The sequence below is a fragment of the Nerophis ophidion genome, linkage group LG19 (assembly GCF_033978795.1).
Source record: "Nerophis ophidion isolate RoL-2023_Sa linkage group LG19, RoL_Noph_v1.0, whole genome shotgun sequence".
Lineage (NCBI taxonomy): Eukaryota > Metazoa > Chordata > Actinopteri > Syngnathiformes > Syngnathidae > Nerophis > Nerophis ophidion.
In genome coordinates this window covers 19,840,680-19,854,775 of record NC_084629.1, presented here as the reverse complement: position 1 = coordinate 19,854,775, position 14,096 = coordinate 19,840,680, and the positions used below count along the sequence as shown (strand labels likewise).

At 37.5% G+C, this 14,096-nt stretch overlaps 1 protein-coding gene across 3 annotated transcripts in view; it reads left to right on the top strand.

Moving 5' to 3' along the window:
• Positions 1-14,096, top strand: part of raph1a (Ras association (RalGDS/AF-6) and pleckstrin homology domains 1a) — a 110,835-nt gene that overhangs the window by 57,603 nt on the left and 39,136 nt on the right. For all 3 annotated transcript variants that reach the window (XM_061879475.1, XM_061879476.1, XM_061879477.1), the window contains 5 exons: positions 10,557-10,685; positions 12,460-12,568; positions 12,642-12,772; positions 12,837-13,064; positions 13,137-13,286. In XM_061879475.1, coding sequence (XP_061735459.1) covers positions 10,557-10,685; positions 12,460-12,568; positions 12,642-12,772; positions 12,837-13,064; positions 13,137-13,286 — 747 coding nt within the window. The remainder of the gene's footprint in view (positions 1-10,556; positions 10,686-12,459; positions 12,569-12,641; positions 12,773-12,836; positions 13,065-13,136; positions 13,287-14,096) is intronic.

The window sequence follows — 14,096 nt, the reverse complement described above, 5'->3', positions numbered from 1 at the left end:
AAAAGTGTAAAATTCAGTTAGCTCATGTTATGTAGCAATTAATATGTTCTCTGAGGTAAACGGTTGCTAAATAGCACCCCTACATGGAACACTTAAAATATTGATGAATACATAAAAATAAATACAATTACAGGCTCATTCAATATTAATGAAAAAAAAAAAGCCTCAGAACTTCGCAATGTTCTGAAAAATGACAGTTGTCATGACATGTTTGTGCAAGTGACCAAAGGGAAGGAAAATGTGTTAAAACATATTGAGTCCTACAAATACACCACATGCTGGCGCTAGGGTTGCACGGTATACTAGTAAAGTACTGCAATACTAATGATTCATAAACGGTTTTATATGTATATATATATATATATATATATTTTTTTTTTTACAACCATTTATCCCAAATAGCATATAAATTGTTACTTGACATATGCTAACTGAATTTTACACTTTTTTTGCTAATTATGTCACCATACACCTTAGATATGAGATATGGAACATGACCTATGCTAACTGTTAGCAGGCTAAAGTTAGTATGCTAACATTAACATACTAGCTTATTTTTTTTACTTTTGCACCAGCTTACTCCAAATAGCATATAAATTGGTACTTTACATAGGCTAACTGAATTTTAATTTTTTTTTGCTAATTATGTCGCCTGGAACATGACCTATGCTTATTGTTAGCAGGCTTAAGTTTGTACACTAACATTAACATACTAACTTATTTTTTTAATTTTGTAAACGTTTACCCCAAATAGCATATAAATTGGTACTTGACATAGGCTAACTGAATTTTACACTTTTGTTTATATTTATGTCGCCATTCACCTTAGATATTAGATATGGCACATGACCTATGCTAACTGTTAGCAGGCTAATGTTAGTATGTTTACATTAACATGCTATCTTATTTTTTTTAAATTTGCAACCGTTTATCCCAAATAGCATATACATTTTTACTTGACATATGCTAATTAAATTTTACACTTTTTTTTTGCTAATTATGTCGCCATATACATTAGATATGGTACATGACCCATGCTAACTCTTACCAGGCTAAAGTTAGTATGATAACATTAACATGCTAGCTTTTTGTATATATATATATATATACATATATATATATATATGTGTATGTGTGTGTGTGTGTATGTGTGTGTGTGTGTGTATATGTATATATATATATATATATATATATATATATATATATATATATATATATATATATATATATATATATATATATATATATATATATATATATGTACATATACATATTACAACCATTTATCCCAAATAGCATATACATTTTTACTTGACGTATGCTATTTAAATTGTACACTTTTTTTGCTAATTATATCGCCATACACCTTAGATATTAGATACGGTACATGACTCATGCTAACTCTTACCAGGCTAAAGTTAGTATGATAACATTAACATGCTAGCTTTTTGTGTATATATATATATATATATATATATATATATATATATATATATATATATGTATATATAACAACCATTTATCCCAAATAGCATATAAATTGTTACATGACATATGCTAATTTACTTTTACACTTTTTTTGATAATTATGTCGCCATGCACCTTGATATAAGATATGGAACAAGACCTATGTTAACTGTTAGCAGGCTAAAGTTAGTATGCTAACATTAACATACTAGCTTTTTTTTTTTACTTTTGCAACAGTTTACCCCAAATAGCATATAAATTGGTACTTGATATAGGCTAACTGAATTTTAAATTTTTTTTGCTAATTAAGTCGTCTGGAACATGACCTATGCTGTTAGCAGGCTTAAGTGTGTACATACAAGCTTTTTTTTTATTTATTTTGCAACCGTTTAATCTAAATAGCATATACATTGGTATTTGACATAAGCTAACTGAATTTTACACTTTTTTTGCTAATTGTCGCCATACACCTTAGGTATTAGATATGGTACATGACCTATGCTAACTGTTAGCAGGCTAATGTTAGTATGTTAACATTAGCATCCTCGCTTATTTTTTTAATATTGCAACCGTTTATCCCAAATGGCATATAGATTGTTACGTGACATATGCTAACTGAATTTTACACTATTTTTGGGATAATTATGTAGCCATACACCTTGGATATTAGATATGGTACATGACCTATGCTAACTGTTAGCAGGCCAAAGTTAGTATGTTAACATTAACATGCTAGCTTTTTTTTTTAAATTTTGCAACCGTTTATCCCAAATAGCATATGTATTGGTACTTGACATATGCCAACTGAATTTTTTAATTTTTCGTGATCATTTTGCAGCCGTACACTTTAAACTCATATAATTTGGACGTGTTTCTCGCAATACCGCGCTCTCCGCTTGGAAGCATCAACAAGCAGAAGCAGCATTTGGACCACAAGGACCACTTGCATACAGACCTTGAGCGGAAACCTTCTTAAAGCCACTTCAGCGTTCCTCCACCGCGCTGTGTTCCCACAGGGCTATGAGGCCGCCTAGTATTTTTAGGCGGGACTTGTGGAGCGAGGCCATAATTGACATCCAGAGCAAAATGAAAGGAATCCATAAACATCAGAATGTGGTCTTCAATAAAAGCATGTTTCAATGTCGGACGTTCCTCAAGTGACGTGTTTGCAGCTTCTTTGTTTCACTTTAATAACAGCGCTACCTAGTTTCAAAATGTGTTCCGATACTCTTCGATACTTCTCCAAATAAAGAGGACCACAAAAAAAAAAACGTTAATGTATTTATTTTAACAAAAACTCTTATGGTACATTAAACAAGTTTAAAATAGTGAACATACTAGACAACTTGTCTTTTAGTAGTAAGTAAACAAACAAAGGATCCTAATTAGTCTGCTGACGTATGCAGTAACTTATTGTCATTTATCATTCGAGGATTTTGTCAACATTATTAGGGACAAACTGTAAAAAACTGTAAAAATTGATTATTAATCTACTTGTTCATTTATTGTTAATGTCTGCTTATTTTCAGTTCTAACATATTCTATCTACACTTCTGTTAAAATGTAATAATCACTCATTCTCCTGTTGTTTGGTACTTTACATTAGTTTTGGATGATACCACACATTTAGGTATTGATCCGATACCAAGTAGTTATAGGATCATACATTGGTCATAGTCAAAGTCCTCATGTGTCCAGGGACATATTTCCTAAGTTTCTAAACATAATATGAAATTTAAAAAAAATTGTGACAAAAAAAATATTGATGTAATCATAGTAGTATCGACTCGATACGCTCTTGTACTTGGTATCATTACAGTGGATGTCAGGTGTAGATCCACCTTTTGTATTTTGTTTACATTCAGGAGTGCTAGCTTGTTAGCTATTGTATCCTCCTACAGTGTGTAGTGAAGCATGTTTAGATATTCCTCGTCCTCCAATGATAATGTTACTTGTAAGAACTTTAATGGTTGCCATGGAGACAAGGATTAGTGATTTAGAAGTAGCTGAAACACTTCAAACTGCGGATGGACATCAGCCGCTAACCAGCTAGCCACCTCTTAAAGCCCCTCTCCCTGAGGGCGTTTCAGTGTTATAACTTCACCTTTATCTTGAGTTTTTAGACCAAAATGCGTCCGTTCTCCCGTTTCTGTCTCTACACTGTGTCTACTTGTAAGTATTCAGTGTGTGTGCGCATTGTCGAACATGCTCCTCTGCTTGTAAAACAAGAAATGTCATGACAGTTTAAAAAAAAAAGGTGGGGGGTGGAACGTGTACCTTTTCGAGGCGGTATAGTACCGTTTATGAATTATTAGTATTGCAGTACTTTACTAGTATACGGTGCAACCCTAGCGCCAGCATGTAGTGTATTTGTAGAACTCAGCATGTTTTAACATATTTTCCTTCCCTTTTGTCAACAAGGGTCACTTACACAAACATGGCGTTGTCATGACAACTGTCATTTTTCAGAACATTGCGAAGTTCTGAGGCTTTTTTTTCAATAATATTGAATCAACCTGTAATTGTATTTATTTTTATGTATTCATCAATATTTTAAGTGTTCCATGTAGGGGGTGTTATTTAGCAACCGTTTACCTCAGAGAACATATATATTGCTACATAACATGCGCTAACTGAATTTTACACTTTTTTTTTTTTGCTAATTTCACAGCCGCACACTTTAGAGTCATATAACTTGGAACATGATACATGCCAACTGTTAGCATACTTACTTCAAATTTTAATGTACTCTGAGGCTAACTCATTTAGCTAATTATGCAACCATTTACTTAAGAGAACATAAACATTTGATATATGCTAACTGAATTTTACACTTTTTTAAGCTAATTCCACAGCCGTACACCTTAAAGTCGTATAGCTTGTAACATGACACATTCTTACTGTTAGCATGCTAGGCTGCTAATATTAACATGCTAACTTATTCTGATAATTTTGCAGTTGTTTACCTCAGAGAACGTATAACTTGGTACTTGTCATGTGCTAAATAAATGTTACACTTTCTTTAGCTATTTTCCCAGCCGTACACCATAATCATTTAAATTGTAATGTGACACTTGCAAACTGTTAGTAGCATGCTCGTATGCTAATATTAACATGCTAACTTATTTAGCTAACTTTGCAACCGTTTACCTCAGAGAAATTATACATTGGTACTTGATATTTGGTAACTGAATTTCCCAACCGTACACCTTAGTCTTATAACATGGAAAGTGACACTTTCTAACTGTTAGCAAGCTAGTATGCTAATAAAAACATGCTAACCTAATTTGCCATTTTAGCAAAGGAATACCCTCGAGTGATTTAACTTACTACCTGACATATGTTAACTTAGTTTTACACTTTTTAGCTCATTTTGACATATGACTTGGTACATGACCCATGCTAACTGTTAGCTTGATAGTATGCTAACATAAAATGCCAAGGTTTTTTGGGAATTTTTTGCAATGCTTATATCAAAGGGCATTTAACTTGGTACTTTATATGTGCTAACTAAATTTTACACTTTAACTAAATTTGCAGTCGTCCACTTTAGACTCCTATAACTTGGTACATGACCTATGCTAACTGTTAGCACTCTAATGTAAACATGATGATATTCTAACATTAACATGCTAACTAATTTTGCAAAGTTTGCAACTGTTTACCCCAAAAGGCATTTAACTTGTTACTTACTTAACTAACTGTTTACACTTTTTTTAAGCTAATTTTGCAACTGTACACTTTAATCTGATATAACTCGGTACATAGCCTATGCTAACTGTTAGCATACTAATTTTAACATGATGATATGCTAACATTAAAATGCTAACTCGTTTTTCAAATTTTTCAACCGTTTACCCAAAAGGGCATTTAACTTGCTACTTGACATATGTTAACTGAATGTTACACTTTTTGAACTCATTTTGCAGCTGTATACTTTAGACTCATATAACTTGGTACACGGCCGATGCTAACTGTTAGCACGTTCATGTTAACATGATGATATTCTAATATTAACATGCTAACTAATTTAGCAAATTTTGCAACTGTTTACTCCAAAGGGCATTTTACTTGTTACTTGACATCCATCCATTTTCTACCGTTTATTCCCTTTGGGGTCGCGGGGGGCGCTGGTGCCTATCCCAGCTACAATCGGGCGGAAGTCGGTGTACACCCTGGACAAGTCGCCACCTTATCGCAGGGCCAACACAGATAGTCAGACAACATTCACACACTAGGGCCAATTTAGTGTTGCCAATCAACCTATCCCCAGGTGCATGTCTTTGGAGGAAGCCGGAGTACCCGGAGGGAACCCACGCAGTCACGAGGGAGGACATGCAAACTCCACACAGAAGAATCCTGAGCCTGCGTTTGAACCCAGGACTATTCAGGACCTTCATATTGTGAGGCAGACGCACTAACTCCTCTACGACTGTGTTGCCTTGTTACTTGACATATGCTAACTACATTTTTACACTTTTTTTAAGCTAATTTCGCAGCTATACACTTTAAACTGATATAACTTGGTACAGGTTCTATGCTAACTGTTAGCACGCTAATTTTACATGATGATATGCTAACATTAACATGCTAACTCATATTGCTAATTTTGCAACCGTTTACCCACAAGGGCATTTAACTTGGTACTTGACATATGCTAACTGAATTTTACACTTTTTTTGAAGATAATTTTCCTGCGTGTTGTCTGAGTTGGTTGAATTGTGCCTGAATCCACCAATTCCTTAAGGGAATGTTTCATGATGATTATTGAAAATGTCTTCCGCGTATAGATGATATTATTGCTCCGTCAGAGAGGTGTTACATTAGCAGCCTCTTGTGTGTCGGACGGGAGGGAAAATGGCGGCTGCACCGTGACGTGGCTCCTCTGCGGCGTTAACGGGATTTTTATGGGTCTCTATCGGACAAAACCAAGGAAGAGGAGCAGAGGAAGTGAAAGCTACCAGATCAACAATGATATCACTTCCCCTGAGAGCCAGCACGGGAGGATGACATCATTTCCTCTTCCTGCCCCCAACCCCACGCCAGCAGGGAGTAGGGGGGAGTATACAGTAAATCCTGGGGGAGGCGTGCTGAGTCCGTCCCCCGCCCCACTTCCGCTCATTTTTTTTTAGCCGATCAATGTTTGGAGCATTTGGCTACAGTCGATGTGCAAGCCATGAAGAAGACGCTCGCTAGCAAAGATGTTTGTTGGCTTAATGACGGCCGCCCCCTATTGTGTGTTGTGCTGACCTCAGCGCCCCCTGCTGTGGAACACCAAACAGCCAGAAATGTGGGCCAGATGTACGCCTTCTATTTTGGCTGCCGTGGTAACGGACAAGAAGGAGGCGGTGATGATGATGGACTGCTGAGAAGGCGTTTTAGGGTTTTTTATGCTGCTTTGGAAGCAATGGCGGTAGTAGATAACCACCACATATCCCACCGGACATCTTACAGTGGTTTTTGCTGCATTCCAATAAGTGAATTAATTAAATGGACCGTTCTTTAAATTCAGGGGTAACCATTATGTCGATGGCAAGCTACCGGTCGATGGCGGAGGTGTGTCAGCCAGGCATTAAAAAAAAAATAGTCCTAAAAGTTAGTGATCATCAATTTTCACCAAGATGTCACTTTCGAGGGTCTTGTGAGACGACGCTGGCTCCTGCCAGATCATTATTGAAAAAAAAATGACCAACTGGAAGGCGAGAAAGACTTTTTATTTCAACCGTACCTGCCGTCAAATGACTCAAAGATCGACCGCACAGTTTCTGTCTTCATAATAAAATTGCTACTCCATCCTGCCTGCGCTAACAAAATAATAGTCTCAGAAAGCTAGCGCACTTCCTGCTTTTTTGTTTCCTATGTCTTACTTCCAGCTTCCTACTTTCTTTTTCCTTGTTCCCTACTTCTTACTTCCTTATTTCTGGTTTCTTACTTCTTGCTTACTTGTTTCTTACTTCTTACTTTCTTATTCCCAACTTCCTGCTTCCTTATTCCTGACTTTCTGCTTCCCTGTTTCCTACTTCTTGTTTCTTACGTCCTTATTCCTGACTTCCTGCTTCCTTATTCCCGACTTCCTACTTCCGGCATCCTTGTTTCTTACTTCCTGCTTCTTTATTCCCGACTTCCTACTTCATGCTTCTTTGTTTCCTACTTCTTATTTCCTGTTTTTTATTCCCTACTTCCTGCTTCCTTGTTGCCTACTTTGTACTTCCTGCTTCTTTATTCCCGACTTCCTGCTTCCTTGTTCCCTACTTCTTACTTCCTGCTTCCTTATTCCTGACTCCCTACTTTCTGCTTCCTTGTACTTCTTACTTCCTGCTTCGTTATCCCCGACTTTCTTCTTCCCTGTTTCCTACTTTCTGCTTCCTTATTTCCGACTTCCTACTTCATGCTTCCTTGTTTCCCAATTCTTACTTTTTTATTCCCGGTTTCCTACTTCTTGCTTCCTTGTTGCCTACTTCTTACTTCCTGCTTCCTTATTCCCTACTTCCTGCTTCCTTGTTTCCTACTTCTTACTTCCAGCTTCCTCATTCCTGACATCCTACTTCCTGCTTCCTTGTACTTCTTACTTCCTGCTTCTTTATCTCAGACTTCTTTCTTCCTTGTTTCCTACTTCTTACTTCCTGCTTTTTTATTCCGACTTCCTGCTTGCATATTCCTGACTTTCTACTTCCTGGTTCCTTGTATTTCTTACTTCCTGCTTCTTTATTCCCAACTTCTTTCTTCCTTGTTTCCTATTTCTAACTTCCTGCTTTCTTTTTCCAGACTTCCTGCTTACTTGTTTCCTACTTCTTCATTCCCGACATTGTACATCCTGCTTCCTTGTTCCCTACTAATTACTTCCTGCTTCCTTGTTCTGGACTTCCTGCTTCCTTGTTTCATATTTCTTACTTCCTTATTCCCGACGTCCTACTTCCTTGTTTCCTACTTCTTACTTCCTTATCCCTGACTTCCTACTTCCAGCATCCTTGTTTCCTACTTCTTACGTCCTGCTTTCTTATTCCCAACTTCCTAATTCCTGTTTCCTTGTTTCCTACTTCTTACTTCCTTGTTCCCGACTTCTTAATTCCTTCTTTATTCTTGACTTTCTACTTCCTGCTTCCTCGTACTTCTTACTTTCTGCTTCCTCATTCCCTACTTCCTGCATCCTTGTTTCCTACTTCTTACTTCCTGCTTCCTTATTCCAGAGTTCCTTGTTTCCTACTTCCTTATTCCCAACTTCCTGCTTTCTTGTTTCCTACTTATTATTTCCTGCTTCCTTGTTCCCGACTTCCTGCTTCCTTGTTTCCTACTTCTTACTTCCTGCTTCCTTTTTTCCTACTTATTACTTCCTGCTTCCTTTTCCCCCAACTTCCTGCCTCCTTGTTTCCTACATTCTGCTTCCTGGTTCCCGACTTCCTGCCTCCTTGTTTTCTACTTCTTACTTCCTTATTCTCGACATCCTACTTCCTGCTTCCTGGTTTCCTACTTCTTACTCCCTGCCTCCTTATTCCCATCTTTCTACTCCCTGCTTCCTTAATCCCGATGTCGTACTTCCTGCTTCCTTCTTCCCTGAGTGTATATGTCCAAGAGTGTTTGATGCTGACTCCTCACAAATAAGAAGTATGGGACGGTTGCTGCATTTTGATGATGTCAGCTTTTTACTGCTCGTCCTGTGAGTTTTCCGCCAGTCAGTTGTGGTGCAAGTGCAGCTGCAGACTTCTTCCTCACACACTGAGACTTCTGTGCTGCTCCAAATGACAGAGCAGCCTATTTCCACAAGCATCTAATTGTATAGCACCGCACCGTGTGTGTGTGTGTGTGTGTGTGTGTGTGCGTGTGTGTGTGTGTGTGTGTGTGCGTGCGTGTTTGCTACACGTGTCATCAGAGAGGGGCGACAACAAACAGCAGCCTACAAATAGCAACGTGTGCAGGGTCACGCCCCGGTGTCCCCGCCTGGGTGCTATAGCCGGCTTAGCTTCAACACCCCCCACCCCCCCTTTTACTTTTTTTGTAATAATTTGATCACTCATTTTCCATCCATCCGTCTTCATGTGTCCTAATCTGCCATGAAGTGATACATGTAATACACGTTCATGGCCAGCAGATAACGCTTCAAGCCTTGACCTGTTTGTTTGATATACATTTTAAAAATCAAAAATAGATTTATGCAGCTTCTCATTAAAATTTCTTAGTTACCACAATCTTTGTCCATATTACAATTATTTAATTATTATTATTAGTAATAATAATAATGGTAATAATAATAACAGTGTAATAATAATCAAAAAGATATACAGCCCTTATTCACAAGTGTCTCAAAGAGTATTACGAACTCAATAATGTATATTGATAATAATAATTTATTAATTTTAAAAACAAAATATAAAGGAACAAACTCATAATATTGATATTACAAATAACGACAATAATAACCAAAAACTGATAAGATTAATGATAATGATAATCATAATTAGAATAATGATAAGAATTATATGACTAAATATGCTTATAACAATGGCCGTAACAATAATGGCAATACAAATACTAGTGATAAGAATTATAATAAGGATCATGACAAAAAGTTGTTACAAGAATAATGTTATAATTATAATAATGGTAATACAAATAACAGTACTAATAATGATCAGTATAATTATAGTTTATAGGATAATATTAATAGTTCGTCTAACTGATAAGCTTTTTGTGAATGAAATAAAAAAACATTTAACATGAACCAATTTCAATCCAAATCAAATCCAGATTGCACAGCTAATATTTGCTAGTATGATATTATACTAGTAAATAATGATCCACTGCAGATAAACTATTCACTATAGACCCACTTCGATCCACTATTGATCTACTGCTGATCCACTATTGATCTACTACTGATCCATTGCTTATCCACTATTGATCCACTACTAATCTACTATTGATTTACTACTGATCCACTGCTTATCCACTGTTGATCCACTGCTTATCCACAATTGATCCATTACTTATCCATGACTGATCCACCTTTGATCCCTTGTTTATCCGCTGCTGATCCACCTCTGATCCACTTCTGATCAGTTACTTATCCATGAGTGATCCACACTTGTCCTCAGATGGAGCAGCTGTCGGACGAGGAGGTGGAGATCCGAGAGGATGAGGAGGAGGAAGACAGCGACAAAGAGGACCAGGACTTGGATCAGATGTTTGGAGCCTGGCTGGGGGAGCTGGACAAGCTCACACAGGTAAGATGTATGATGTGTACACATGAAAAATATAAGAATCACTCCACATATTTTCTGTCTGAAACGAGCAATGTCAACAAGCATTACCCACAATACATTGCACGACAAAGAAGTGAATACATCAAATAAAATAATAGTATATACTGTATGTAGCATCACACCTCTACCAAGTAAAATAGCAAGAAGATCTCATTGTTGAAACAAAAAAGTTAATGTAACATAACTTTCTATACTGTATTATTTTTTTAGTACTACCATACATGGAGCATAACTTTACATACTGTACATACTACCATATATGGAACATAACTTAGTTTACTGTACTATTTTTTTTAGTACTATAGAATAACCTTATTTGGAACAAAGCTTTGTATACTGTACTTTTTTTTTTTTTTTACTGCTACAGTACTATCATATTTGGAACATATAGTCATGGTCAAAAGTTTACATACACTTGTACAGAACATAATGTCATGGCTGTCTTAAGTTTCCAATAATTTCTACAACTCTTATTTTTTGTGATAGAGTGATTGGAGCACTCATTATTTGTCACAATAAACATTCATGATGTTTGATTCTTTTATGAATTTATTATGGGTGTACTGAAAGTGTGACCAAATCTGCTGGGTCAAAAGTATTCATACAGAAACATACATTATCAATTTTGGTGATATAGAAAAGTTACAATCAAATCAAATTGGCTCTATGGCATGGCCTCTTAACTACATGTGAGTGATCATGTGTTCGTAAACTGTGTTTGTAAGTATAAAGGGCATGGCACAGTTTTGTCACTGCCACGATCAGGAAGAGAATTCAAGCTATCAACTGCTGCTGAGAGAAAATTGGTCAGGATGACCAAGAGTCAACCAAGAACCACCAAAAAGCAGGTCTGCAATGAATTGGAAGCTGCTGGAACACAGGTGTCGGTGTCCATATTTGAAGTACAGTGTAAAAAGTTGTAGTAAAAACTACAAAACGTCATCAACAACTACAAAGAAGTAGTCGTGTGACTACATCGATACGGAAGTGAATACGTCGATATTTTTATAATCTCCCAAAAATTTTTTGGTTACTGTTTACAAATTCGGAGAACAATTCCTGGGACACAGGAGGACTTTGAGGGAATTGTTTTTTTTTTTTTTTTTAAAAGTAAGAATTCATTTTTACTTTTTTTATTCATGTATGAATTATTTAAATATTGTTTTGATATCACTTAACTGTCATTAGTATTTTCCAGAAATACATGTATATTTAATACATGTAATCAGTGTTGGTTTCGGCCAGTGTATGATCAGTGTATCATCAAATAAACAACTGACTATTAGGTATTACTTTGTCACCAATACTACAAATCTTATGGTACACTACATCGACCAACATGGGTTGCTTTTCGAAAACTTGAGTGTAGAAAATCTATCAAACTGACCACACACTGATAATAAATTGCTTTTCTTCCTGAAATGAACAGAAACAATTTTCCTTCATGTTTTAGTTTTTTGTCGCCAGATGTAAATAAATGTTAAATTGTATTCAGTATGATCTTAAAACTTGCAGAGTACAAAATAAATACTACAAGTACATAGGATTTGTGCTGGTATCACATCAGTCAATACATTATTGGTATCGTATCAGACTTCCCCTAATTGTTTATGATTACATTTGTTTAGTTGATGTCATTTCTCATAATACAAACTCAAATAAAAATGTTCTTTGTTGATGTGACTTACTAAAATGTAGTAAAATGTTTCTAAATTGAGACGTCATGTTTTGTCAGAGTCTGGACGACGGCCGCACGGAGCGGCCCGCCCAGCAGAAGGCGCCGCTGAGACAGGAAACCAACATGGCCAACTTCTCCTACAGGTTCTCCATCTACAACATCAACGGTCAGTCACAATCAAAGACGTTATTTTCCAAAACTGTGGCAAATGTCTTACTCTGCTCCTTTCCCGTGTGCAGAGGCGTTGAACCAAGGGGAGAACGTGGATCTGGACGCTCTCATGGCCGACCTGTGTTCCATTGAGCAGGAGCTCAGCACCGTCAACCCCAAGCAGAGCAGCAAGGCGCGCCTGGTACTTGCCGACACCAAGGTACGCCGCCGCAAGTCAGCTGCACCACGCGGGACTTTTTCACGTCACGTCTTGGTCGGTGCAGGTGCGGCAGAAGCCTCCGGCTGGACGCAGTAGCAAGCAGCATCCAGCAGGGGGCAGCGGTGACGGCAGTCACAGTGGTGGCTGCGGCGGCAGCAGCGGGGCAAGCAGCAACAGCAGCAGCACTAGAGCTTCCCCCGCTGGCACCGTCAGAGTCGCGGCAGGACAACCCGGCAGGCCGGCGCTAGCGTCTAATTTCAGCCTGGATGACATCACAGCCCAGCTGGAGAAGGTCTTTCAGGAATGTTGTATTTGTTAGCAAGATGTGAGGTAATGCCATAATTCATCATGACTGGGCCTTCAGGCATCCATGAGTATGGATGAAGCTGCCCGTCAAAACTCCTCCCACTCATTGAGCTCCGCCTCCGCCACGTCATCATCAGTACGCCGCCCGACGTCCGGCCAGCGACAGCATCGCCGCACGGGGTCAGTCGGCACCGTCAGCGAACACGAGGTAAAGAATCTGATGTTCACTTTATATATATACCGTATTTTTCGGACTATAAGTCGCTCCGGAGCATACATCGCACCGGACGAAAATGCATAATAAAGAAGGAAAAAAACATTTATACGTTGCACTGGAGTATAAGTTGCATTTTTGGGGGAAATTTATTTGATAAAATCCAACACTAAGAATAGACATTTGAAAGGAAATTTAAAATAAAGAACAGTGGAAAACAGGCTGAATAAGTGTACGTTATATGACGCATAAATAACCAACTGAGAAGGTGCCTGGTATGTTAACGTAACATATTATGGTAAGAGTCAATTAAATAACTATAACATATAGAACATGCTATACGTTTACCAAACAATCTGTCACTCCTAATCGATAAATCCGATGAAATCTTCTTCCTCGATGCCGCTTCTAAACAACTCTGCCAACTCCAAAGGTATGCGCCGCTTCCTCTTGTCATTTTCTGCTGCATATTTCACTATGTCCATCTTGTAATCTGCAGTACATGATCTCCTTTTCGGTGCCATTTTTGTTCAGCAGTTCTCAGTTTTTATAAGTTACCGCCAACGATGAAATGATCCATTTTAATAGCTACGGCAGTAGCATATAGCAGTTAGCATTCCATGACCCACAATGCACTTCTACCACGACCCTCCCCCGCCGAATTCTTATTGGTTGACGTGTATGTGACGATTGCTGACGTGTGTGTGACGATTGCTGATATTTTCTTTATTTCTTCCGCGAATGAGATAAATAATATTATTTGATATTTTATGGTAATGTTAATAATTTCACACATAAGTCGTT